This window comes from Emys orbicularis, chromosome 25, assembly GCF_028017835.1.
Source record: "Emys orbicularis isolate rEmyOrb1 chromosome 25, rEmyOrb1.hap1, whole genome shotgun sequence".
In the NCBI taxonomy this organism is placed as follows: domain Eukaryota; kingdom Metazoa; phylum Chordata; order Testudines; family Emydidae; genus Emys; species Emys orbicularis.
Genome location: NC_088707.1, coordinates 1,615,027 through 1,637,767, shown reverse-complemented (window position 1 = coordinate 1,637,767; position 22,741 = coordinate 1,615,027). Strand labels below are relative to the sequence as shown.

Sequence of the window (22,741 nt, the reverse complement as noted above, 5' to 3'; positions counted from 1 at the left end):
CCGGAGAGCGGGACATGGGCCCCACACGGCAGAACCCTGCCCTCTATGGCCCCGCTGCTGCTTCTGGCCGCCCTGCCGCAGCCCCTGGGCGGCTCGGGCCGCTTCGCCCAGCCCCGGCTGCGGCGCTGGGGGGGCGGCTGCCCTGCGGCACCTGCAGGTGGCTCCGTGTGCCCCGCGGGGCGGCCCCCAGCCCGAGTGTCCCCTGCTCGGAGCCTGCCCGGCCCAGCCACAAGGTGCGGGCGCTGCTCCCCCGCGGCGCGAACCGCAGCGGCCCCAGGGCCGGCTCTAGGCTTTTGCCGCCCAAAGCAAAAAAAACCAACCAAACAAAAAGATGGCCAGAATGCCGGCCCTGAAATTGTGCCGCCCCAAGCACGTGCTTGGTTTGCTGGTGCCTGGAGCCGGCCCTGGACGCTCAGGGTGGCTCAGCCTGGCCTGCCAAGCAGAGACTGGCCTCCCCGGGCCTTAGGTGGAGCAGGTGGCCGGGTGCAGAGCCTGGTCCTTGGAGAAGTCCCTGGCCTCCCGCCCTGGCCTGGCGTCTCCACAGGGTGTTCCAGGCGGGAGCAATAAAGGGGCTCACAAAGGATCCAGGGGAGGAGCGTAGGGTTTCCCGTCAAACCTGGGGCCCAGGAAGGGGCCACAGCGAAGGGCGCCGGGGTGGGTGTGGGAGAAGAGTCTGGCTGCAGTGGGGTGTCCTAGAGGAAAACTGGCACCGTGGGCAGGGCAGGAGACCCAGGTTCGAGTCCTTGCTCTGCCACACCCCTGTGGGCACTGGGGCCAGTCACGTCGCAGCCCTGTTCCTCAGCTCCTGCCCTGCGCCGGGGGCTGCAGGGGGTGGAGCAGGCAGGGCAGGGGCGGGGAACCAGGGGCTCGCTAACTGTAAGGGGGGGTTTGCTTCCCCAGGCTCAAGAGCTGGGGGCTGCTCTTCCCCCCCCCCCCCTTGCCCAGGGCAGGCCTGGAGCTGACCCCTGGCTGTGAGTCTATCCGCAGCAGCAACCCAGCCAGGCTGGTTTATTTTCCAACACTGCCCTCTGGCTGCCAGCACTGCCCAGCCCCTGTGCTGGGGTGGGGTGTTCAGACACCGAGCAATAGATCGGAGCATCTGCTACATAAATCGGATGCTGCGAGCCGCGGACCACCAGCCCGGGAACCCCAGCCACAGCCCTGCTGCCGGCTAGTGGGAGAACAGCCCCCGGGTGCCTGCAGTGCGAACGCGGGGTGCTCGGGGCTCAGGCCGTAGCCGTCCCAGCCAGGCCCGTGCAGCCAGCTCGCCCCCTCCCAGGCCCGCCTGGCCTTGCCCAGCGCTCGGCCTGCCGGCCACGGGGGCCAGTTCCCCGTGAGCGCAGCCCGGCTCCTAGGCTCCTTCGATCTTTCTCGAGAGACCCTCCCCTTAGCCATGGGCTCCTGCAGCAGTCCCCCCTCCCCCCACCGCCGGGGGAGCTGCCATGAGCTGAGCTCGCCCCACTCAGGGTGGTCCCAGCACCTCCTCTCTTCTGCTTCAGCCCAGGCAGCGGGGCTCAAACCTGGGCCTCTCACACCCGTGTGACAGCAGCTGGCCGCTGGTCCCCGGGCACCCCATCTCTCCCCCCCAGCCGCGCTGTTCCTGGGAGACAACATGCCAGGCAGACAGCTGTGAGCCTCAGGCTGGAGTTTATTTGTAAACGACCCGTGGTGCCCACAGTCATTGAAAGAGTCCCCGTGGATCCCCCCTGCCCCCCCAGGCTGCTGCCCCCCCCGGGCTGCTGCTCCCCCGGCCATTTCAGGAAAAGCTCTTTGCAGCCGCCCCGCTCTGGCCCTTGGCAGAGTCCTTGTCCAGCAAGCCCCGGCACTCCCTGGTGCTGGCGGGGGCGGTGTTGGCCGCACACATGGCTGGGGGCAGCAGGGCGTCCGTGCTGGGGGGGCGGGGGGAGACGGCCCGGCAGGCCGAGGCTGGCTGCTCTGGCGCCAGCTCCGCCCGCTTGCCCATGGTGAGGATGCCGGCGGCGTGCTTGCCCGAGCCGTGCAGGAGGCGGTAGAGCTGGCTCTGGAAGGCCCGCGAGCCGCTCTTCCTCTTGCCCAGCGTGAGGATGCCGGCGGCGTGGTTGCCCAAGCCGTGCAGCAGGTCGTAGACACGGCAGGGGCAGGTCTTCTGGCGGCAGCACGTGGGCACGCTCTGCCGGGCCGCAGCCAGGGAGCAGAGCAGGGCCAGGACCAGGAGGCAGCAGGCCCTGTGGAGCTGCGGGCGCAAGAGGCAGGCATTAGTGCAGGGACAGGCTGGCATTGATGGGATTAAACCCAGAGACGCCTCAGCCCCCCTCTGCCCCAGGCTGCGGATCTCAGAGCCAAGCTGCAAAGAAGCTGTTTCCCCCCCCCCAAAGGAGCTGCCAGACGGGCTCAGCCCAGGGGCCCATCTAGCTTGGCATCCTGGCTCTGACAGCTCCAGCAAGACGCCCTGCAGTGCTGGGCTGCCCAGCTCCGGGAGCCCTGACCCTGACCCCACTAGTGACTGGTTGGGTAGTGCCCAGCGACCGGCCCATCCCAGCCTGCGGGGGGGCCCCCAACAAGCTCCCCCAGCCAACCCCACACACCTCACAGGCCCAGCCCCACCCTCTCCCAGCAAACCCCACGTGGGCGCCACCTCACTGCCCTGCCCCACTGTGAACCCTCAGCAAACGCTTCCCCTAAAAGAACCAGCACGCCCCAGTCTCCCATAGCCACCCCCCAGCCGGCTTCACACCTCACCACACCCTTCTGCACTAGCTGGGCTGCACGACCCTCCCATGGCAGGACTAGAACCCAGGAGTCCTGAGCCCCTGCCCCTAACCACTAGCCCCCACTGCCCTCCCAGAATCCAGGAGTCCTGCCTGTCACACGCCCTTTGCACAGGCCCTAGCAACCTGCTCCAAAATCCAAGACAAAGGGACCAGCCACACACTGTCCCCTGCCTCTCACCCCATGGCAACACTGCAGCCCCCGCCCCTTTCCATGCAGGAGAAACAGCCACGGCTGCAATTAGCGCTAATTGGCCCCCTGGCTGGCAGAGGGTGCGTCATGGAGACCAAGCTGCCCCCAGGGAGCCCTCCGGGGTGAGGCGGGTCTGGGGCAGGTGGGAAGCTCACCCCGTTTCGGGCGTGGCCGGCAGGGTCAGGCTGCACCCGGGCAGGGTCGGGAAGGGGTTAAATATAACAGCTGCTGGGTCTCCCTTTAACACTGAGTGGGACTCGGTTCTGCGACACCTGGCGCTCAGCCAGACCACTGACCCCATGCAACGCTCGTGCAACGCACCACGGTGCTGAGTGGGGAGCGGTTCACGCAGCGGACGCAAGGCCAGGGCGGCTTGGACCACAGGCGCCAGGCGGGACAGACCCGGGCCCAGCGTGCAGCCCTAGCAGGTCTTTGCCTCCCCAGTGTCCTACGTGGCCCAGCAGGCCGGCTCCAGGGCTCGTGGGGCAGGGGAGGGGGCGTCTCGGTGGGTTCTGGGACCCCACTGGGATCAGGAGAGACACCGGGAATGGACAAAGCAGATGCCATTTGCACCCCGGCCTGCGTCCCCCGAGGGCAGGACAGGCTGGGCTCCTCCCCAGAGCTGCTCACCAGGGTGGCACATGGGGCGGGGAGACACGGAGACATGCCAGCCTGGGGTTCAAGGCCACCATCGCGCCACCCCCAGTCACCGTGCTCGCCTCCCCCTCGTGCTGCACACCTGCCCCTTCCCAACTGTGCCCTTGCTGGCGCGAGACCTCCCTGCACTGCGGCCTCTCTTCTGCCCAGCCCAGCCCTGGTGGCCAGGCCCTGGCGCCGTACCTTGGCGTTGGGCACCTCCATGGGTCCGAGGTGTCTGCGAGGACCTGAGCGAAGCTTGGGCATGACCCGGTGAGGAGCAGCGACACCCTGAGCCGCTCTCCCTGGCAGCCCAGGCTTTTATAGGGCCAGGCTGCCCCGAAACTCATTCCCTGCCCTCCCCAGCCCCCGCACAACCGTGCTGCCAGCAGTGGGCTGGGGCTGCAGGACGGGCCAGTCTCTGGGAGACACGTGCCCATTGTCCCCCGTTGCTTGGAGACGGGCGAGGCCCGTTCCCTCATTTGTGGCTCCCCATTATGCGGCGGCCGGAGCCGAGTGGCTGGTGGTCGTGCGGGATGGAGACAGGCCGCGTCGCCTGGCGCTAATGAGCCTGTAACTTCCGAAGGAATCCGCCGGCCCGCACGGCACAAAGCAGCCAGAAGGTCAGCGGCGGGGGGGGAGGGGGAGACTGGGCCCCATTAGGCTAATTACCTGGCCCCAACAAAGGGGGCCCGGCAGCCGAGCTGCTTCCGTCCCTGGCACGTCAGAGGTGCCGGCGTGGCCGCACGTGGCCGTGGCACGGTGCACCTCCGAGCCCCCGGAGAGCCAGGCCCTGCAGGCGGAGAGCGCGGAGGGAGAATCCGCCCCCCAGGGACGCTGGAACATGTTTTATTGGAGGGGGGGCACTGGTGATGGAAACCCCAGATTTGGGCTATTACTTCTCCAAGCCAGGGGCAGCACCCCCCATTTCCAGCCCCAAAGGAGGCCCCTGCTCAGCCCTGGGGCCCTGTCAGTCCTCACCCTGCCTGTGGGTCAGGCCCCGTGGCCTGGGAGGGGCAGCCACAGCTCAGGCCAAGAACCTCCGCGCTGCCACCCCCAAGCTGGCATCTGTGCCCAGCCATGGGCACCTTGCTGCAAGCTGGATGGCACTTGGGGGGCGGTGCGGGGGGTGCCCCCAGGGACAGGCTGCTCCCTGACGGACCGTGCCCTGCAGAGGACTGGGCAGGGGGGCAGAGACATCCCCTGAGGGTCCATGACCCAGGGCCTCCCCATCACTCCTGCGGGAACTGGGGAGGGCCAGGAGCTCCATCCCTGCGCACCAAGGGCAGGAGACGACTGTGGGCAATCGCCAAGGCAACGGGCCAGGGTTTGTCACCAGCAAAGCCGCCCAGCTGGCAGGAGCCCCACCTGCGGGTGGCGCTGGGGGCGGGCACCTGGCACTCCGACCTGGCCGGAGAGCGGGGCCGGGAGCCCAGGCAGGCCGAGTCCCAGCAGCGACTGGCTGCGCCTCCGGCTGCTCCAGCCGCTGCCTCCTTCCCGGGCATCACACGGTCACCACGGGAGCAGCGAGGGTCCTCCTCCCGCGGGGGGGGGGGGGCACGTACAGCCTGTGCCCCAGGGGTGCCCCATGCCGGGCCCAGCTTGGCTCCTGGCGGCGAAGGGCCAGATTTGCTGAGCTCCCCGGACCCAGCTGTGGCTGCCCATCTCGGGAGTGCAACCAGTCCCCGCCCTGCCTCCGCCCCCGCCCCCCAGACAAACAGCAGCCGCTGCATCAGCTTGGGGTTTGCTCTTTATAACGCCGCAGCTTTGACCCTGCTCTGAAAACATGGGGGGGGGCTGCTCCCAGCTTCTGCTGCCTGTGCGGAAACCCCGCCCGGCTCAGCGCTGGTTTCTCGGCTCGCGCTGGGCCGGGCAGCCCCCTATTGCTCTGTGACTCGATCCTGCCGCCGGAGTCCCACCAGCAGAACCCTGGTAATCGCGCCCAACCCCCTGGGGCAGTTCCCTGCCCAGCCCCATGGCCAGGCCCCTGCTCCAGGCTGCACTCACCAGCTCCGCCCTGGGCCCTGACCCCCAGGTGGGGCCGGGAAGGCAGCCCATGAGCCAGGGCACAGCTGGTGGCTTCCTGGCCCCTGAGCCCCATCCAGGAACGTTTCCTTGCCGGGAAGCTCTGGGGCAGCGGCAGGTTGGCAAGCTGGTGGTGAGCCGGACCAGGCGTGAGCTCCTCTCGGAGACCCCCACGTCAGCACGCTGGGTGCCCAGCGATGCCCTGTAACACGCTGGCCCAACCCCGCAGGGCAGACACAGTCGATGCCCTCCGACGGGGGTTCCAACTCCCCCCACGACGGGACCACCCGACTGCATCTGCACTGTGTGTGGGGGGGCAGCTGCAGCCCGGGGAGGGGGGGGATTTTTCACAGCTGAGCACTGCAGCTATGTCGACCTAACCTCTCAGAGTACGCCAGCCCCCCCCCACACAACACCCCCCCCCCCCCGGCCCAGCCACATGCAGCAGGACAGAGACGCCCAGCCACATGCAGCAGGACAGAGACGCTCCTTCAGCAAGCGCAGTTGGAGCAGGGCCCGGGCTGGGGGGAGGCTCTGGGGGCTCAGGGCCCCAGTGTGACTGAGAGAGACAGGCTGGATCCAGCCTGACCCCCCCTCACTCCCAGCGCCTCGTCCCAGAGCAGATTCCTGCAGGTCCCCACTATACATTCCCGAGCCCAATCCCTGCCTGAAACGACACCCCAGCCCAGCCCGAGGGCACAGCCCAGGGCCAGGCAGAGTGCTAACCGCACCCCCACCCGAATCACCCGCCTGGATCGCCCCGGGACGGCCCGTGTAGCCCCCACCCCGGCCGGGCTCCTGTCTCCCAGACGCACGGTCAAAGGCCCGGGCATTCTGGAGCCTGGGGCGGGGCCGGTGCCCGTACAATCCTGGGTCCGTGGCAGGAGCGCTGGGGGCCCCGGGCGATGGAGGGGCCGCGGGCTCAGTCCTGGCCCCCACGCCCTGCCCCGCGGTCAGCAGGACCCGGTGTCGCTGCCTCCTTCTGTCTCTGAGATGGGCTCCAGCGGGGTCCGGGCCCGGCCGAGGTCGGGGGAGGCAGAGCCGTTCCTGCCGATGCCACATGACTGCCCCGCGTTGTGGATCTGCCACAGGTTGTCCAGAGCCTCCGCCTTGGCCTGCTTCAGGAGATCTGCCTGGCCCTGCAGCAGGGAAAGGCCAAAGGTCAGGGGTGAGGTGGGGCGGGGGGCAGAGGTGTGGGGGCTGGCTCCTTCGAGGTCTCCGCTCTGGGGGAGCAGCCTGGACCTGGGGGCAGGGGCTCCCCCCCCCAGCGAGAACTGGCCCCTGGGCTGCGGGGAGATGGGCCCAGCTTGTGACACGCAGAGACCCTAACCCAGCCGAGCCGTCTCCCCTCCCCAGGCAGAGTCACTGCTCAGGGGCTGCCCCCTAACCCCCCGCCCCAGCCCTGCCCGGGAGCCAGAAGGGAGCAGCGTGATCCTCTCGTCTGACCTCCTGCACAGACCCTGGCCCCCCCACTCCTGCAAGAGACCCCTCGCCTCCGGCTGAGTCCCTAACGCCTCGGATCATGGGTCAGTCCCGCGGCAGCGAATCCCCCTTTCACACCGGCCTCACAGTCAGCTCCTCACAGGCTGGAGTCCCCCCTCCCCCCCCGTGGCCTCTGTGGGGTGAACGGGGGATCTCAGCCCAGCCCAGCCCCCCAGTGGGACAGGGAGCTGAGAGCTGATGATAAATGCAGAGATCTGAATGGGACGCCCTGCGGGGTGCAGGCCAGGGAGCCTCACGCTCAGTCCCTACGGACCCGGAGCAGAGCCGAGACCCCCGACGCCTGGCAGGACACGGGCCTTAAAGGAGCAGGGCGACGCCGTGTCCCTCCCCCTCTCGTTTACATGGGGGGGGGGCTCTGCTATCAGGCGCTAGCAGAGCCTGGGGCTGGGGGTCACCTGTCCAACCCGGCACATACAGGGCCCCAGCCCCGCCCGGCCCCCTTCGCTGCTCACTAGCCCTGTGGGCTACTGCTCTGGTGCCACCCGGAGTCCACTCTGGGTACTGCAGCTCTGTGCCTCCCCGTCCAAGCCCAGCTGGTTCCCTGGGCCGGCAGTGTCCAGCAGGAAGCAGCGTTTTCACGCCCAGCGGGTGGGGTGTCGTGGGGTGTGGGGGGGAAGCGGTTCCAGGCAATGGCCCCCGAACAGCCTGGTGTGCTGCTGACTTCACAGAGCCCCTGTCCGGGCAGAGCCCCGAGAACCAGCCAGAACGCCGAGCCCGGCCAGCGGCACGGTGCTGGGAACCCCCCCCCCGAGCTGAGGCCAAACCTGTGACGCTCGGCACAGAGCCTGAGCTAGAGGAGCAGCTCCCTTTGCTGGCAGCAGCAGTAGGCTGTTCTCCCCTCTGCGGGCAGCCACGGGCACCACACTCGCCGCAGACCTGCCCCCTCCAACATCCCACCTGCGTACCGGGGCCCTGGGAACAATTCATACTGGGGGGGGGGGGGAGGGGCTGAGAGCCATTGAACCAAACAGCCCTGTACATGATGGAAACCACATTGAGCCAGAGGGCGCGGCAGCCCCCCCAGTTCCAGCCCCTACCCCTGTGGCACTGCCCCATACGCTCCCTGGCTCAGCCCCACAAGGCCCCCTTAGCCATCACCCAGCTCCGAGGGACGCTCGTGCCCCACACAGCCCCTAGATGGCAGCACGGGATCACCGCACCGTGGGCCCAGCTCCTTGATCCAACCTGCCTCTGACGGGTCCCACGGGAGCAGGGCCTGGGTCTCCCCAGAGCCCACCCCACGCCCAGAACAACAGGGCCCCGGTCCAGATCCAGGCAGGGCAGAGCCCAGTCCAGAGGGCACAGAGCTGTCCTCACCTGTGTGTGCCCCATGGCACCCCCGGCACAGCCCAGCAGGGACCATGGCAGCCAGGCCTGAGGGGTGGGGGGAGATCAGGATGTCGGGGTTCGCCCCACCCCCACAGAACAGCTCATGGACAGTCTCTTGGCAGGGCAGGCTGGGAGCTCAGCACCCCCCAGAGCCAGCCTGCGCCCCAGGCACTCCCAGCCCAGGAAGAAGGGCGAGAACATGGCAGCGTCCAGTGCAAGCCGGCATCACAGGGCACTGCTCCCTCCCTGCAGCCACCGGCCCCCCAGACCCCACACGGCTGCGGGCCCAGCTCTGAGCTCCTGCTGCCGGCTGGGAAACCCAGGGACCCGGCCTGCGAGGGGTGAAGTTCTCGGCTTAAACCCTCGCAGGAGATGCAGAGACAAGCCCTGTCCTGGCCTCACCCTGAGGCGGGGGGGCTCAGCTGGGGCCCAGGGCCAGGCCCAGGGCCTGGAGGGGTCACTGGACCAGCAGGGCCCTGCTGGGCATCATCCAGCCCCCTACTCGCACCTCCCACTCCTCACGGTGCCCCCCCTTCCCCTTCCCAGCCCGACTCTATCCCCGGCCTGCTGATGCCAGCCTCGTCCTTCGGCTTCGGCCGCTCTCCTCCTCCTGCCCCGAGGCGCAGCACCAAGCCAGCGTCCACCCGGCACCTGCTGGGAACCGAACCCCCCGGCCCAGCCGGCGGAGACCGGGCAGCGCACTGACCACAACATGCAGCCAGCGGGCCAAACCCTGGGGCGAGGGGCTGTGGAGCAGGGCATGCTGGGAGCCGGCGTGCAAAGGGCCCAGAAATACCTGCCCAGACGTGTGCGTCCCACGCGCTCGCACACGCAGCCCAACACACTGCTCCAGCCGTGCACAGCCAGCCGTGTACAGCCCATGCGCACGCCCACACAGCCACATACCCTCCTCCAAACGCGCTCACAGCCCTCCACGTGTGCGCAGCCCGACAATGCACACACAGTGCCAGTGCAGAGCCCGGCAGCCCGCCACACGCACACACACCTGTGCACGCCCGCAGCCTTCAGCCCGCCACACACACCACACCTGTGCACGCCTGCGGCCCTACAGCCCGCCACAGACACACACCTGTGCACGCCCGCGGCCTTCAGCCCGCCACACACACACACACCTGTGCACGCCCGCGGCCCTACAGCCCGCCACAGACACACACCTGTGCACGCCCGCGGCCTACAGCCCGCCACACACACACACACACACCTGTGCACGCCCGCGGCCCTACAGCCCGCCACAGACACACACCTGTGCACACCCGCGGCCTTCAGCCCGCCACACACACACACACCTGTGCACACCTGCGGCCCTACAGCCCGCCACACACACCACACCTGTGCACACCTGCGGCCCTACAGCCCGCCACAGACACACACCTGTGCACGCCCGCGGCCTTCAGCCTGCCACACACACACACCTGTGCACGCCCGCGGCCCTACAGCCCGCCACAGACACACACCTGTGCACGCCCGCGGCCTTCAGCCCGCCACACACACCACACCTGTGCACGCCTGCGGCCCTACAGCCCGCCACACACACCACACCTGTGCACGCCTGCGGCCCTACAGCCCGCCACAGACACACACCTGTGCACACCCGCGGCCTTCAGCCCGCCACAGACACCACACCTGTGCACACCTGTGGCCCTACAGCCCGCCACACACACCACACCTGTGCACACCTACGGCCCTACAGCCTGCCACAGACACACACCTGTGCACGCCCGCGGCCTTCAGCCCGCCACACACACACACACACCTGTGCACGCCCGCGGCCCTACAGCCCGCCACAGACACACACCTGTGCACGCCCGCGGCCTACAGCCCGCCACACACACACACACCTGTGCACGCCCGCGGCCCTACAGCCCGCCACATACACACACCTGTGCACGCCCATTTAGCTCTTCCGCGGCAGCCGGAGCTGCGGCCCCTGCAGGGCTTGCTGAAGCAGGCTCTGTCCTAGCAAAGGGCGAAGGACGCTCGCCGGGGGGGCCGGTGATGGCTGCAGGGGCCGCGGCTGGAGGCTGCTCCGGGGAATTTCTGCACCTGGCAGGCAGGCCAGTCCTTGGGGGGCTGGAGCCCCACTCCCCACACAGGGGTTGGGATCCGCCTGACGTCCTCGGCCACCACCAGGTCCAGCAGTGCCTGCTGACCGGGTGACTCAGCCCCGCGGGCGCTGGAGCGGCTGGGAATGGCTCTCAGGGAGCTGAAGCTGCTGGGCCCCATGGGGGCCGGGTGAGCCAGGCTCTGGGGTGGGCTGAGGCAACCAGCCCTGGCCACCAACAATGCCCCTTTGTCTGCAGCCTGGACTGCGCCCAGCCCCGCTGGCCTGGCTCCCCGGCAGTCTCAGCTCTGCCACGTGAGCCGGCACCAAGCAGGGCCCAGGGCAAGGCTGGGCTGGGAGCCAGGGGCCTGGAAGCCAGGGGCAGGCAGACAATCAGCAGGGACCGGGGAGGGCATGGCAGACAGCTAGGACCACCCCGGCAGGATGCACAGGGGCAGCTGCCAGCGCTAGCACCGCAAGAGCGGAGCGGGACTCCTGGATTCCATTCCTGGATCCGCCACTGACGCTCAGTGTGGCCTTAGGGAATTCCCTCCCCCGTGCCTCAGTTTCCCCCTAGGAGCGCAGGGATAACGCCCTTCCCGTGGGCATGTGAATCTGGCCGGGTTTGCTACGTGTGGAGGTGACGCGAACGCTCAGCATGGGCATCGCTCTCCTGGGCGTCCCGGCCCAGCACTCCGAGCGGCAGAGGAAACACCGTCACCCGGCGCGGTCTGGCGTCCCACCACCCCCAGAAGCGTCACCCGATGTGACGAAGTGGGGGATTTTCTTGTGTTTTCCTTGTTTTTCCAATGGTTTGCATCCAGAGGGGGTGGGACTCAGTGTCCCTGGGGGCTACTGGTTTAACGAGGGAGGGGAGAGGGAGTTTGTTGTTACAGAGGACCGGAGGGGGGAACTTGGGACCCCAGCCGATGGCCTGGAGAATGGAGACCCCAGCGACCAGTGACTTGGCAACCTGGAGACCCAGCTCAGGAGTCGCAGCCGGTTCTGGCCAGTGGGAGGACGATGGGCTGCGGAGAGAGGACCCTGGTGACCTGACTAGACGGTTCCAGCCCGAGGGGGCCAGAGGAGGCCCAGGCGACCCTGTTTACAACCCTGTTTCTCTGGAGAGAAGACAATAGACAGAGGCGGGGCTTGGGGCCGGGGATCTCAGAGGCCCAGCTAGGAAGCAGGGGGGCTCAGGGCTGGAGAGGGGGAGCAGGCAGAGCCCACCTGGATGCAGGGGAGACTGGGATGTGCTGGGCTGAGGGAGGCCAGGCCTGAGGCCCTGAGAGTTTCCTGTGCTGTGTTCAACGCTCGATAAACCCTCCTGTGTTACACTGGCTGAGAGTCGCTTCGGGCTAGAGAACAGGGATGCATCAACCCCTTCGGGGGGTGGAGGCCCCGGGGGCCCGGAGCGAGGGGACTCCCTGAGGGGGCCCACGGCAAGAGACAGACGTGCTAAGGCTCAGAGAGGTGCGGCTCCAGGAGATGGAGGGGCCTGGCCCCGAGAGAGAGTGGACCCCCGAGAAGGGCTGTCTCACTGAAAGGGGCACCCCCCCATGGACCGCACGGGGCCACGAATGGGCACGATCTGTGAGTCCATGAGACCCCGTCAGGCCAGCCCCAGGTCCCAGGTCCAGGTGAGGAAACAGACCCGGGGAGGGATGGGCCCAGCGATCCCGGCTCTCGGTCCCACTGGTCCTCGGGCTCCAGTCTCCAGGGCTCCTTTAACACGGGGGAAACTGAGTCAAGAGAAAACCACTGCAGAGGAAAATCTCGAGGGAGGCCCCCAACGCCAGCAGCCAGGCCCCGGTGTTACCTTCAGCACCGTGATGTTCCAGGCGAAGCTCTCCAGGGCCTTCTGCAGCTTCCTGCCAGTCAGCCCCTCCTCGGCCTCGAGCCGGCGCAGCTCCTTGTGGAAATCCATCCCTGGGGAGCGGAGCAGAGGGGAGCCGTCAGGCGGAGCTGCTGGCGCCGACCGGAGGGGCCACAGCGACCGGGAACACAGCAAAGCTGGCAGCAAGGTGCCCAGGGCTGGCTCCATATGGTGATCGCCCTGTGCTGCTCGCTGGTGCCCCGGCTGCACAAGGAGCCCCCGAGGAGTCGCTGTCCCAGAACAGCGCCCCGTGCACAGCCCATGGGCAGGGGAGAGCAGGGGGGCTGGGGTCAGGAGATACCCAGCACTGCACCCCACTCAGGCAGGAACAAGGGAATTCCATGTCACAGAGGGGGGTCCCCAGTAAGGCAGGGCCCTTGGCTGCCCCTAGGGGACCGGTGCAGGCCCGAGCCCAGAGGGTGCACGGGACGCCCGACGCCCGGCTCAGGTGTGATCCCAGCCAGCGGCAGGGCAGGGCCCAGGTGGCTGCTGTCACCAACCCTGCGGGGAGCAGCGGCAGGTTCCCGTGGGCCCCGGCGTGGGGCCGGCAGCACCCTGCAGCCAGGGACGGGGTGTACATGGGAGTCCCGGGCTCTGAGTGCCTGGAGCTGCAATGGCAGCACCACAGGACGGTGGCTGGGGGGCCTGTGCCCCTGGGAGCAGGCGGCTGGGCGGGCTCCAGGGCCGAGCCGCGTAGGGAGGAGTCGCCCCAGGGGGTGGCACCGGGCCCAATCCGAGCCCTTGGCTGGGCAGATGGTGACACTGGCCCAGTGGGGTCTGCCCAGGCGGTGCTGCCGGGGGGCCCGTGTGGGAAGGGACAAGGTGCAGCGCCCCCAGCAGGAGCCTTTCCCGCGGACTCGCTGGCCTCCCACGCACGAGCCAGCAGCTTTCAGCTGCGTCCTGGCGTCCTCCGCGCCGGGGACAAGGGAACGGCCTCGAGAGCCGGCGGGGGAGGGAGCAGCCAAGGCCGCCCCCCCACCCCCAGACCTCTGCTGAGCGAGAAGCCTGGGAGTTGCCTGCAGAACAGCCCCTCCCAGCCCCACCACGGGCACCGGCACAGCCCGGTGGGGGAGCCCGGTGACCCCCCCAAAGACCCCTCCTCCTTGTGGGAGCTCACGCAGGGCCCTGCCTGCCCCCCGCACGGATCCCCCTTCATTAGCTCAGGGCTCCGGCTCGTTATCTCTGCTGACGCTGATGGGAAACGACCGCACCAGCCTCGGGGGGGGGGGGGGGGGCTGGGCAGGGCTGGGAGCCCCAGCGATCGCCTGGTGCAACAGGCCCTGGGACGGGGGGGCAGCCAGCACCACACATGGCCATGTAGTGCCCCCCCCAGGCAGCGGAGGGAGATTGTTCAGGGGCCATGGGGCACGGGGTACCACTCCCTCGCCGCCTGCCGAGCCTCTCAGTGTCTGGAGCCGAGAGTGCTATGGGGGCCTACCCAGCACAGGCAGCTCCCCCCCCGACACCCCCCATTGATACCACCCCCCCAAGACCCCACACCATGGCCCCCATCCCCCCAGACACTCCTCACCAATACCACCACCCCCCGAGACCCCACACCACGACCCCCATCCCCCCAGACACCCCCCCGATACCCCCCACCACAGCCCCCATCCCCCCCAATACCACCCTCCCGAGACCCCACACCATGGCCCCCATCCCCCCAGACACTCCTCACCAATACCACCACCCCCCGAGACATCACACCACGACCCCCATCCCCCCAGACACCCCCCACCAATACCACCCTCCCGAGACCCCACACCATGGCCCCCATCCCCCCAAGACACCCCCCACCGATACCACACACCCCCCCGAGACCCCACACAGATACCACCCCCCTGATACCCCCCACCACGGCCCCCATCCACCACAGCGACCCCCCACCAACCCGACACTAAGTGAAGAGGTGCAGTAACACCCCGCCCCCGCGGGCACTGTGCTGAGCTGGCCCCGCTGGACTCTCCTGCTCCCACTGGGGACGGCACACGAGTGGTTAAGGGACACCCTGCACCCCGCCCCGAGCGCGTTACCCCCCCAACGCAGTGCCGGCTCCAGGCCCACGCACTGCGGTTCGCCCACCTGCTGTCAATCATCCCCCCACGCCCCCCCCCCCCGGGTTATTAACTCGGGGGGATCCGGCCCCCGCAGTGTGCGTTAGGGTCCATGCTGGGGGCAGGGCAGGTTGTGGGGCCCTGGGCCTGGGAGGGGCAGAGATCCCGGGCTAATTTATAGCGCTCCAAGGTCCTGGTGCTCCCCCAGGATCCAGCCAGCCAGGGCGCGGCGCGCTCTGACCCCCGGCACTCCTGGGTGCCATGATCCACGCCCAGCGCTGCACCGACTGAGGGGCACCGGCAGAGCTGGGGGGAGCCCAGGCTAGCAGGGGGCTCCGGGTCGGGAGTGAGGGGCACCGGCAGAGGTGGGGGGAGCCAAGGGCTGGGCTAGCAGGGGGCTGCGGGTTGGGAGTGAGGGGCACCGGCAGAGGTGGGGGGAGCCAAGGGCTGGGCTAGCAGGGGGCTGCGGGTCGGGAGTGAGGGGCACCGGCAGAGCTGGGGGAGCCCAGGGCTGGGCTAGCAGGGGGCTGCGGGTCAGGAGTGAGGGGCACCGGCAGAGCTGGGGGGAGCCAAGGGCTGGGTAGCAGGGGGCTGCGGGTCGGGAGTGAGGGGCACCGGCAGAGGTGGGGGGAGCCCAGGGCTGGGCTAGCAGGGGGCTGCGGGTCGGGAGTGAGGGGCGCCGGCAGAGCTGGGGGAGCCCAGGGCCAGGCGAGCAGGCATGGGGGCCCGGAGGGAGGGGCACTGGCACAGCCTGACAGCAGCACCTGCCTGTGTGGGTTCAGCCACGTGTCTTTTATGCCACAACACTCGTCGCCACTTACGCCGTCAGCCCCAGTCTGTTATTTCTGATGCTAATTATATTCCGGGGTTTGGCAGTTAACGATTCCTCTCTGCTTCCTCGTCAGCCTCCCCCGTACGGCTCCGCTCCCCCAGCGCCGGCCCCTCTGCGGCCCTGCTGCCCACCTCTCAGTGCCGGGCGCTGGGGCTCGCTCGTGCCCTGGCCCCCCACGGAGTTCGAGCAGGATGGGGCCCAGGCGCTCGCCCCACCGATCGGGTGTCTCAGCTGGGAGCAGTCAGGAGGGGGACAGAGCCGTGTCCTAGACGCTCACCCCATGTAAGCCAAATACCCCTGCCCCCGCCACGCCCACAGCCCCATTCCCTGCCCAGCAACGCCACTCGGCTGCCTGGGAAACAGGAGACACGGGAGGTCCGGGGGGGGGGGGGTGGAGCAGCCCAGCAGACTCCCATGTGGCTGGGCGTGGAGAGGTCACTGCCCCAGCTGGCTGGCTGGGCCCAGGGTCTTTCCCCTCCAGGGGCGCCGGCTCCCATCCAGCCCCGGGGAGGGGGGGAGGGGGGGGACGGGCCAGGTAACCTCCAGCCAAGAGGGCGCCCAGAGGCCCCATTAGCACCGCACCTCGTCCTGCCAGCAGGTGTCACTGGTGCCAGCACAAAGGCCGCCCCCTGTGGCCCCAGGTGCCCACAGCCCCCCAGCATCCCGGGGGGAGCAGAGTCGGGGCCCCCAAACCCACCCCGCTCTGCAGCCGGGCCCAGCGGCGCCTGCCCCCTGCGGCACATACCCGCCTGCTGGGCTTGCATCAGCTTGCTGTGCACAGCGTCGGCCGATTCGATCAGGGTCCGGCTGGTCTGGATCGTCTGTGGGAGCAGAGACGGGGGGAGTGAGGGAGCAGGACGAGGGGCAGCCCAGCACCCCGGGGAACCCTTCCCGCACGGGCCCACGCAGGCTCCCCCCAGCTCCAGCCTTGAAAGAGGCAGCTCCAGATTTGGGGGGCGGGGGGAAGGGAGGAGACGCTCCCCCGGCCAGGCCTCCCGGCTCCCAGCGATGCCCGGGCCAGGTGCCAGCTCCGGGGAGCACGAAGGAAGGAAGCGGCTCCGGCTGTTAGCGGGACTCCTGCCACCCGCTGGGATGGCACCAGGGGCTGCGCTGGCTACGGGACCCCGAGGGGCCGCAGGGGCTCGGCTGCCAGCGCGGCAGGTGGCAGGACCAGGCCATGCTGGGAACTTGCTCTCCCGGCCCAGGGAGGGGCTGGCACTTCCCGGACCAGGCCAGGGGACGATGCGTGAGCAAGGGGCCGGCGAGGGGAGGGCAGGTGCTTACGGTCTCGTAGGCAGTGAGCACTTTGCGGAGCAGCTCCGGGACGGGCCCCTGGGCCTCCATGGGGGGGTACTGCTGGCCCAGGTTCAGCGTCACGCTGGGGGCGCTCTCACTACGCAGCAGCCACGCGGCCACCGTCAGGATGCACTGCTTCATGGTGGCCGCCGGCGCCAGGCCGCACAGCTCCTTGAAGGAGACCAGGGCGTTCTGGAGACGGAGAAACAGGTGAGCCGGGCCCCCCACTGCGCGCTGCGTGGGGGGGGCAGGGCCACAGCCCCCGCTAGGAGCCTGCGCAGCCTGGCCTGGGGCGCTGACACAAACACAGGCTGGGGGCCTCCTGAATAGAACCCAGGCGTCCTGCCCCCCACCCCTGCCCCAGACACTCCAACCCACTAGACCCCACTCCCCTCCCCGAGGGGGAGAGAACCCAGGCGTCCTGACCCCCGCCCCTCCCCCAGACACTCCAACCCACTAGACCCCACTCCCCTCCCCGAGGGGGAGAGAACCCAGGCGTCCTGACCCCCGCCCCTCCCCCAGACACTCCAACCCACTAGACCCCACTCCCCTCCCCGAGGGGGAGAGAACCCAGGCATCCTGACCCCCGCCCCTCCCCTAGACACTCCAACCCACTAGACCCCACTCCCCTCCCCGAGGGGGAGAGAACCCAGGCGTCCTGCCCCAGACACTCCAACCCACTAGACCCCACTCCCCTCCCCGAGGGGGAGAGAACCCAGGCGTCCTGCCCCCCGCCCCTCTCCCAGCCCCTCTAACCCACTAGACCCCACTCCCCTCCCCGAGGGAGAGAGAACCCAGGCGTCCTGACCCCTGCCCCTCCCCCAGACACTCCAACCCACTAGACCCCACTCCCCGCCCCGAGGGGGAGAGAACCCAGGCGTCCTGACCCCCGCCCCTCCCCCAGACACTCCAACCCTCTAGACCCCACTCCCCTCCCCGAGAGGGAGAGAACCCAGGCGTCCTGCCCCCAGCCCGGCGCGGTACCTGCATGTTCTCCCGCAGGTCGGTGGCCTCGCGCAGCGGCTGGCCGGCCGTGCGGAACACCTCGTCGATGGCCTTGATGCCGGTGGTCTTGGCGGAGGTGTATTCCCGCAGCCGCCGGCCCCGGCGCCCGGCGCGCCCCCGCCGCTGCCCCTTGCCCCCGCCGGGCCGGTCGGCGATGGCCACGTGCAGGAAGAGGGTGGCGTGGGGCAGCAGGTCTCCGGCCAGGGACTGCAGGGGCACGTGACGGTAGCCGCTCTGCAGGCACTCGAAAGGGATGGTGTACTGGGCGATGAACTCGTCACCGATGTAGTCGTCGTCCAGCACGACCAGGCGCAGCAGGGCCAGCTCAGGCAGGTTCACCTGGAACTCCAGGCTCTCCTCGAAGACCGGGTTGTCCCCGCTCTGCAGCGCCGTCTTGGTGCGCCGCTCGGCGCAGTCGGCCGGGATGCCGTGGATCTCGGCGCAGACGTAGGGCTCCACCACGTCGCCCTTGGCGCCCGAGCCCCGGGGCTTGGGCAGGTTCTGCCCGCTGATCACCCGGAGGTGCAGCAGCTGGGCCGGCACGCCGGGCAGCGAGTCCTTGGCGTTGGCGCTGAAGTAGGAGACCTCCTCCCGCATGACGGCGGGGCGCAGCACGTACCCGCAGGCCCCGTTCTGGTGGAACCAGCCCGCGTTCAGGTCCATCATGAGCCCCGGCGTCTGGAAGTTCATGGCCACCATCTGGCAGCCGCACTTCCAGAAGTCCTGCGGGTTCATGTTGCTGGCGTCGATGCGCAGGGGGCTGGGGTAGACCCGCGACAGGAACCGCTTGTTGTAGCTCACCAGCTCGGCGGGGCACTCGCTGGCGAAGCGCCCGGCCTCCACCTCGCTGAAGGAGCAGAGCTCCCAGTAGCGCTGCCCGCGCCGCGAGGCCTCAAAGTCCCGGAAGGGCACCGCCTGGCACAGGCTCACGAGCGCCGACAGCTCCCTGCTCAGCCGCAGCCTGCGCCGCCCGTCGGCCTCGCCCGGGCCCTCCTCCTCGTCCGTCACCTCCCCCTCGCTCTCGTGGCAGCTGGGCGGCAGCTTCCTACCCTTGATGAGGACCCTGCCCTTGAGTGTCTCCGGGGAGGGCAGGTAGGCCTCCTCGGGGGCGGGGGGGTCCAGGTACAGCTTGGCGCCCAGGGTTTTCCTCAGGCACTGCGCCATCAGCCGCTGCTGGGCGGGCGAGCAGCGCACGGCCAGGCACAGGATGAGGGGGTATTCAGAGGCCTCGAAGGCGTACCGGTCGATCACACCCACCACGCTGCGACAGGCCACGCGGGAGGCGGCCGAGCGGCCCCCGGAGACCAGGGGCTCGCCGTCCGGGCCGTCCCACACCACCAGCTCCAGGCTGCGGCAGCCCATGCGCAGGGCCATGACGTAGCCGCCCAGGCCCGCGCTGCCCCAGGAGCTGTCCTCCCGCAGGCAGGCGCTGTGGGCCGAGCTGATGTAGTAGTGGGACAGGGGCTGCGTCATGTCCTGGCACACCCGGCGGTGCTGCGGGTCGAAGATGGAGCAGTCGGGGGAGAGCAGGTAGCGGGTGAAGCCGTCGATGGCCAGGTAGCCCTTCTCCCGGCCCTCGCTGGAGGGCTCGTATTTGCCAACGATCTCCAGGCACGTCTCCTCGGTCACCCCCTCCATGCCCTGCTCCACCTCCAGGAACGTCAGTAGGTCCTTCAGCCCCAGCGACTCCTTGTCGCTGGAGAACTGGACCAGGAGGAAAAAGATCTCGGGCCTGGTGCAGAGGTCGCAATAGGCCTCCACAAACAGGTCGCAGGCCACGTCGCTCCCTGGCCGCTCGCCGGCCTTCTGTAGCTCCTTGAACTTCAGCTCGATGGTGGAGGCCTTCATGCCCGGGTTCAGAGCCTTGATGAGCTGCACGGCCTGGGCCACGGGGATCCGGCCCACTTTCTCCAGGTCCGCCACCTCAAAGACCGAGGAGATCCAGGAGGTCCGGAGGCTGGGATGGCCGGCCTCGGGCGCCTCCGGCGTGTGCTTCCCGTAGGACACCAGGTACCTCAGCCCCATCACCCAGGCGTTCACCACCTCGGCCGAGCTGGCCACCAGGTCCAGGGATTCGTAGTTGTCGCCGTGGATGATGGAGAAGGCGCACTCGTCCGGGAACTGGTCGGAGAGGCCGTTGCTGCGCAGCACAGGCGTTTTCTTCCCCACTCGCACCTCCTTGACCAGCTCGATCTCGATCTTGGCCTTCTCCGAGTCCTTCTTGGAGGGCTCCCACCGCAGGCAGCGCATGTCCGGGGCCAGCAGGAAGAAGCGGCTGTACATGCGGGAGTTGGAGCGAACTTTCTTCATCTCACAGCCCTGCAGCATGAAGGAGATGCAGGCCGCCGTGCTGTTGATCTTCCGGTCGTGGGGCATGGTGCTGAAGGACACGGTCTTCTTCTTCTGAACTGGCCTCTGGCGAGAGCCGTCCTGCAGAGGGAGAACACAGCGGTCAGGCCCGGCGCAGAGACCGACAGGCCGGGCCACGGGCCGGGCTGCGCAGAGGCAGACCGGAGGGGCAAGGGGCGACGCCCCGCACAGGGACTGGGGCGAGCGCCATCTGCTCACGGGACCCAGGCGCGGACTCCTGCCCCTGCTGACACGGAGACGTCACGCAGCCAGGCCCCTCTGCCAGCCCAGCCCTGGCACCGACTGCCCAGGGCCGGAGCCCAGCAGCGGGCAGGCTCCTTCGAAGCAGAGCACAGACGTTCGGGCTCAAGCCAGGGAGCTGGGGGGAAGGCCCAGCTCCGGCCCAGCCCTGTTGGGTGACCCTGGGCACGTCCCTTCTTCTCCCTGTACCTTAGGGCCACGCAAACCCTGTGCTCCCGGCAGCGAACCGGCTGGGGGCAAACTCAGGCCCCTCGACGCCCCTCAGGGAGCCTGCCCAGCCGCACAGGGGACAGCGCAGCCCTCATGGGGGGCTGGTTCTTTCCGGCGTTACTGCCACGGTTGGTTTTGCTCCAGAGGGAAAAAACTGTTCGGAGCAGCTGGTCCATCTCCTGTGAGGTGGCCAGACAGGCCCAACACCCCCCCCCCCCCGCAGGGCCCCCCAGCCAGCCCCCAGACAGGCCCAACACCCCCCCCCGGCAGTGACCCCCCCAGCCAGCCCCCAGCCAGGCCCAACCCCCCCCCCCGGCAGTGACCCCCCAGCCAGCCCCCAGACAGGCCCAACCCCCCCAGCAGTGACCCCCCCAGCCAGCCCCCAGCCAGGCCCAACCCCCCCCGGCAGTGACCCCCCAGCCAGCCCCCAGCCAGGCCCAACCCTCCCCCGGCAGTGACCCCCCCAGCCAGCCCCCAGCCAGGCCCAACCCCCTCCCGGCAGTGACCCCCCAGCCAGCCCCCAGCCAGGCCCAACCCCCCCCCCGGCAGTGACCCCCCAGACAGCCCCCAGACAGGCCCAACCCCCCGCCCCCGACAGTGACCCCCCAGCCAGCCCCCAGACAGGCCCAACCCCCCCTCCCCCGGCAGTGACCCCCCAGCCAGCCCCCAGACAGGGGCTCGACAGCGGCCGCCTCAAAGCCTCTGTCCCTCCTTCCGTCCCGGCAAGGTGCAGGGGCCTGATAAGGCTGGAGCCAGCGTGGCCCTTTCGAGCTAAATATAGGGCACATCCTCCCATGGCCTGCGACCGCCACACAGGGACCCCCGCCCCCTTCCTCCCGCCACCAGCCAGCTGCTGAGCTCTTCCTGCTGGGAGCTGGGGGCAGGAGGCGCCTTCCTGAGGGCCCTTCCCGGTTCCCCATGGGCGGTGTGTGCTCCCTATGACACCGCACACGGACCCTGTGCCCCGGCATCTGCTTCTCCTCTGACCCACAGCCCCTGCTAGCCCAGCCTGGGCTCCCCCCAGCCCTGCCGGTGCCCCTCACTCCCGACCCGCAGCCCAGAATGAATGCCCAAACGGGCACCACGATCCAGATTCCAGCAAGCGGGAACTGGAGGTGAAGGAACCGACCATCCCATAGACGATTAGCCGCTCATGCTGAGCAGCTGGGGGGGAGGGGGGGATCCCGGCTCCAGCTCCCCTCCCCCACAGGGCTCTGTCTCAAGGTGATTCACCGGCTCAGGCCTTGGAGAGACAAAATAGCCCCGTGGCCCTGAAACCTCCCAGACCAGCTGGGGAGCCCCCAGCATCCACGGGCAACCAGCCTCATGCCAACCCCTGCCCTGCCCCCCACCCAGCTCCCCCAGCCTCATGCCAACCCCTGCCCCCACTGAGCAGGGAGCTCCCCCAGCCTGCCCCCTGCCCAGCCTCCCCAGCGGGTGCTTCCCGGGGGGCAGAGAACAGCTGGAGGAGGCCTGGGGCTGGGATGAGCAGATCCTGCCTGGGGTTTCTTCAAAGGGAAGCCTCCGAGGGCTGCTCCTAGGAGATAAGGGGTCGGGGGAGTAGCCGGGTCTCAGCAAACCAGACCCCTCAGCCCAACAGGCGGGGGGGGATCCTGCTGGGGGCGCTTTGCGAGGCCCATCAAGGCCCAGGAGGTGAAGGGGGGGGGGAGCCCAAGGACACAGCAGCCTCGGCTGGATCTCACGGACAGGCACCATCCGCAGGGGCTGGTCCCTGCCTGGCCTTTGCCAATGAGCAGCAACGGGACAATGAAACGAAACAAAGGAGCTGACAGGAATCGTCAGTGCCCCTCACTCCCGACCCGCAGCCCCTGCTAGCCCAGCCCTGGGCCTCACTCATCCCCCGAGCAGAAATGCGCTGAGCCAGTGTCTCCCCCACGTGGCTCCACTGCTGAGCCCCCCCCAAGCAGGACTTGCTGCCCTTTTAATCCAGAGGATTTTCCAATCAAGAGCAGCTGGCGCGGCCTGATCCCCGTATCCTGCTCAGCCCCACTGAACTTCCCCCGCCCCTGCCAGGTACCCAGGCGTCGCCGTCGCCATCGGGCAAGGGGCCCCCGTGCGCACCCCCACACCCTCACCCACACCCTCACGCACCCCCACACCCTCTCACGCACCCCCACACCCCCTCACGCACCCCCACCCCCACACCCTCATGCACCCCCACATGTACCCCCACACCCTCACGCACCCCCACACCCCCTCATGTACCCCCTCACACACACCCCCACACACACCCCTCGCGGCTGAGAGACCCGGAGCCAGCGGCACGTGGCTTGTTCAGCCAGGAGTCACCAGGGCTCCCTGGGCTGCGCACTAAGCAGCCCCCACACCCTCAGGGGAGCCCC

General features: G+C 69.0%; 2 protein-coding genes across 2 annotated transcripts; both read right to left on the bottom strand.

Annotated features, from left to right (window-relative positions):
• Window positions 1-1,756: 1,756 nt before the first annotated feature.
• On the bottom strand, window positions 1,757-3,843 carry HCRT (hypocretin neuropeptide precursor). Its single transcript, XM_065422850.1, has 2 exons — window positions 3,781-3,843; window positions 1,757-2,212 (listed from the first exon to the last, which is right to left on the bottom strand). Exons 1-2 carry the CDS (start codon window positions 3,841-3,843, stop codon window positions 1,757-1,759), a joined length of 519 nt encoding a protein of 172 aa, XP_065278922.1.
• A 2,711-nt stretch (window positions 3,844-6,554) lies between these two features.
• On the bottom strand, window positions 6,555-19,949 carry LOC135894545 (inactive phospholipase C-like protein 2). Its single transcript, XM_065422661.1, has 5 exons — window positions 17,538-19,949; window positions 16,542-16,745; window positions 16,003-16,078; window positions 12,315-12,424; window positions 6,555-6,740 (listed from the first exon to the last, which is right to left on the bottom strand). The coding sequence occupies exons 1-5, from the start codon at window positions 19,932-19,934 to the stop codon at window positions 6,555-6,557; spliced, it is 2,973 nt and encodes a 990-aa protein (XP_065278733.1). The 5' UTR covers window positions 19,935-19,949.
• Between the last annotated feature and the right edge of the window lie 2,792 nt (window positions 19,950-22,741).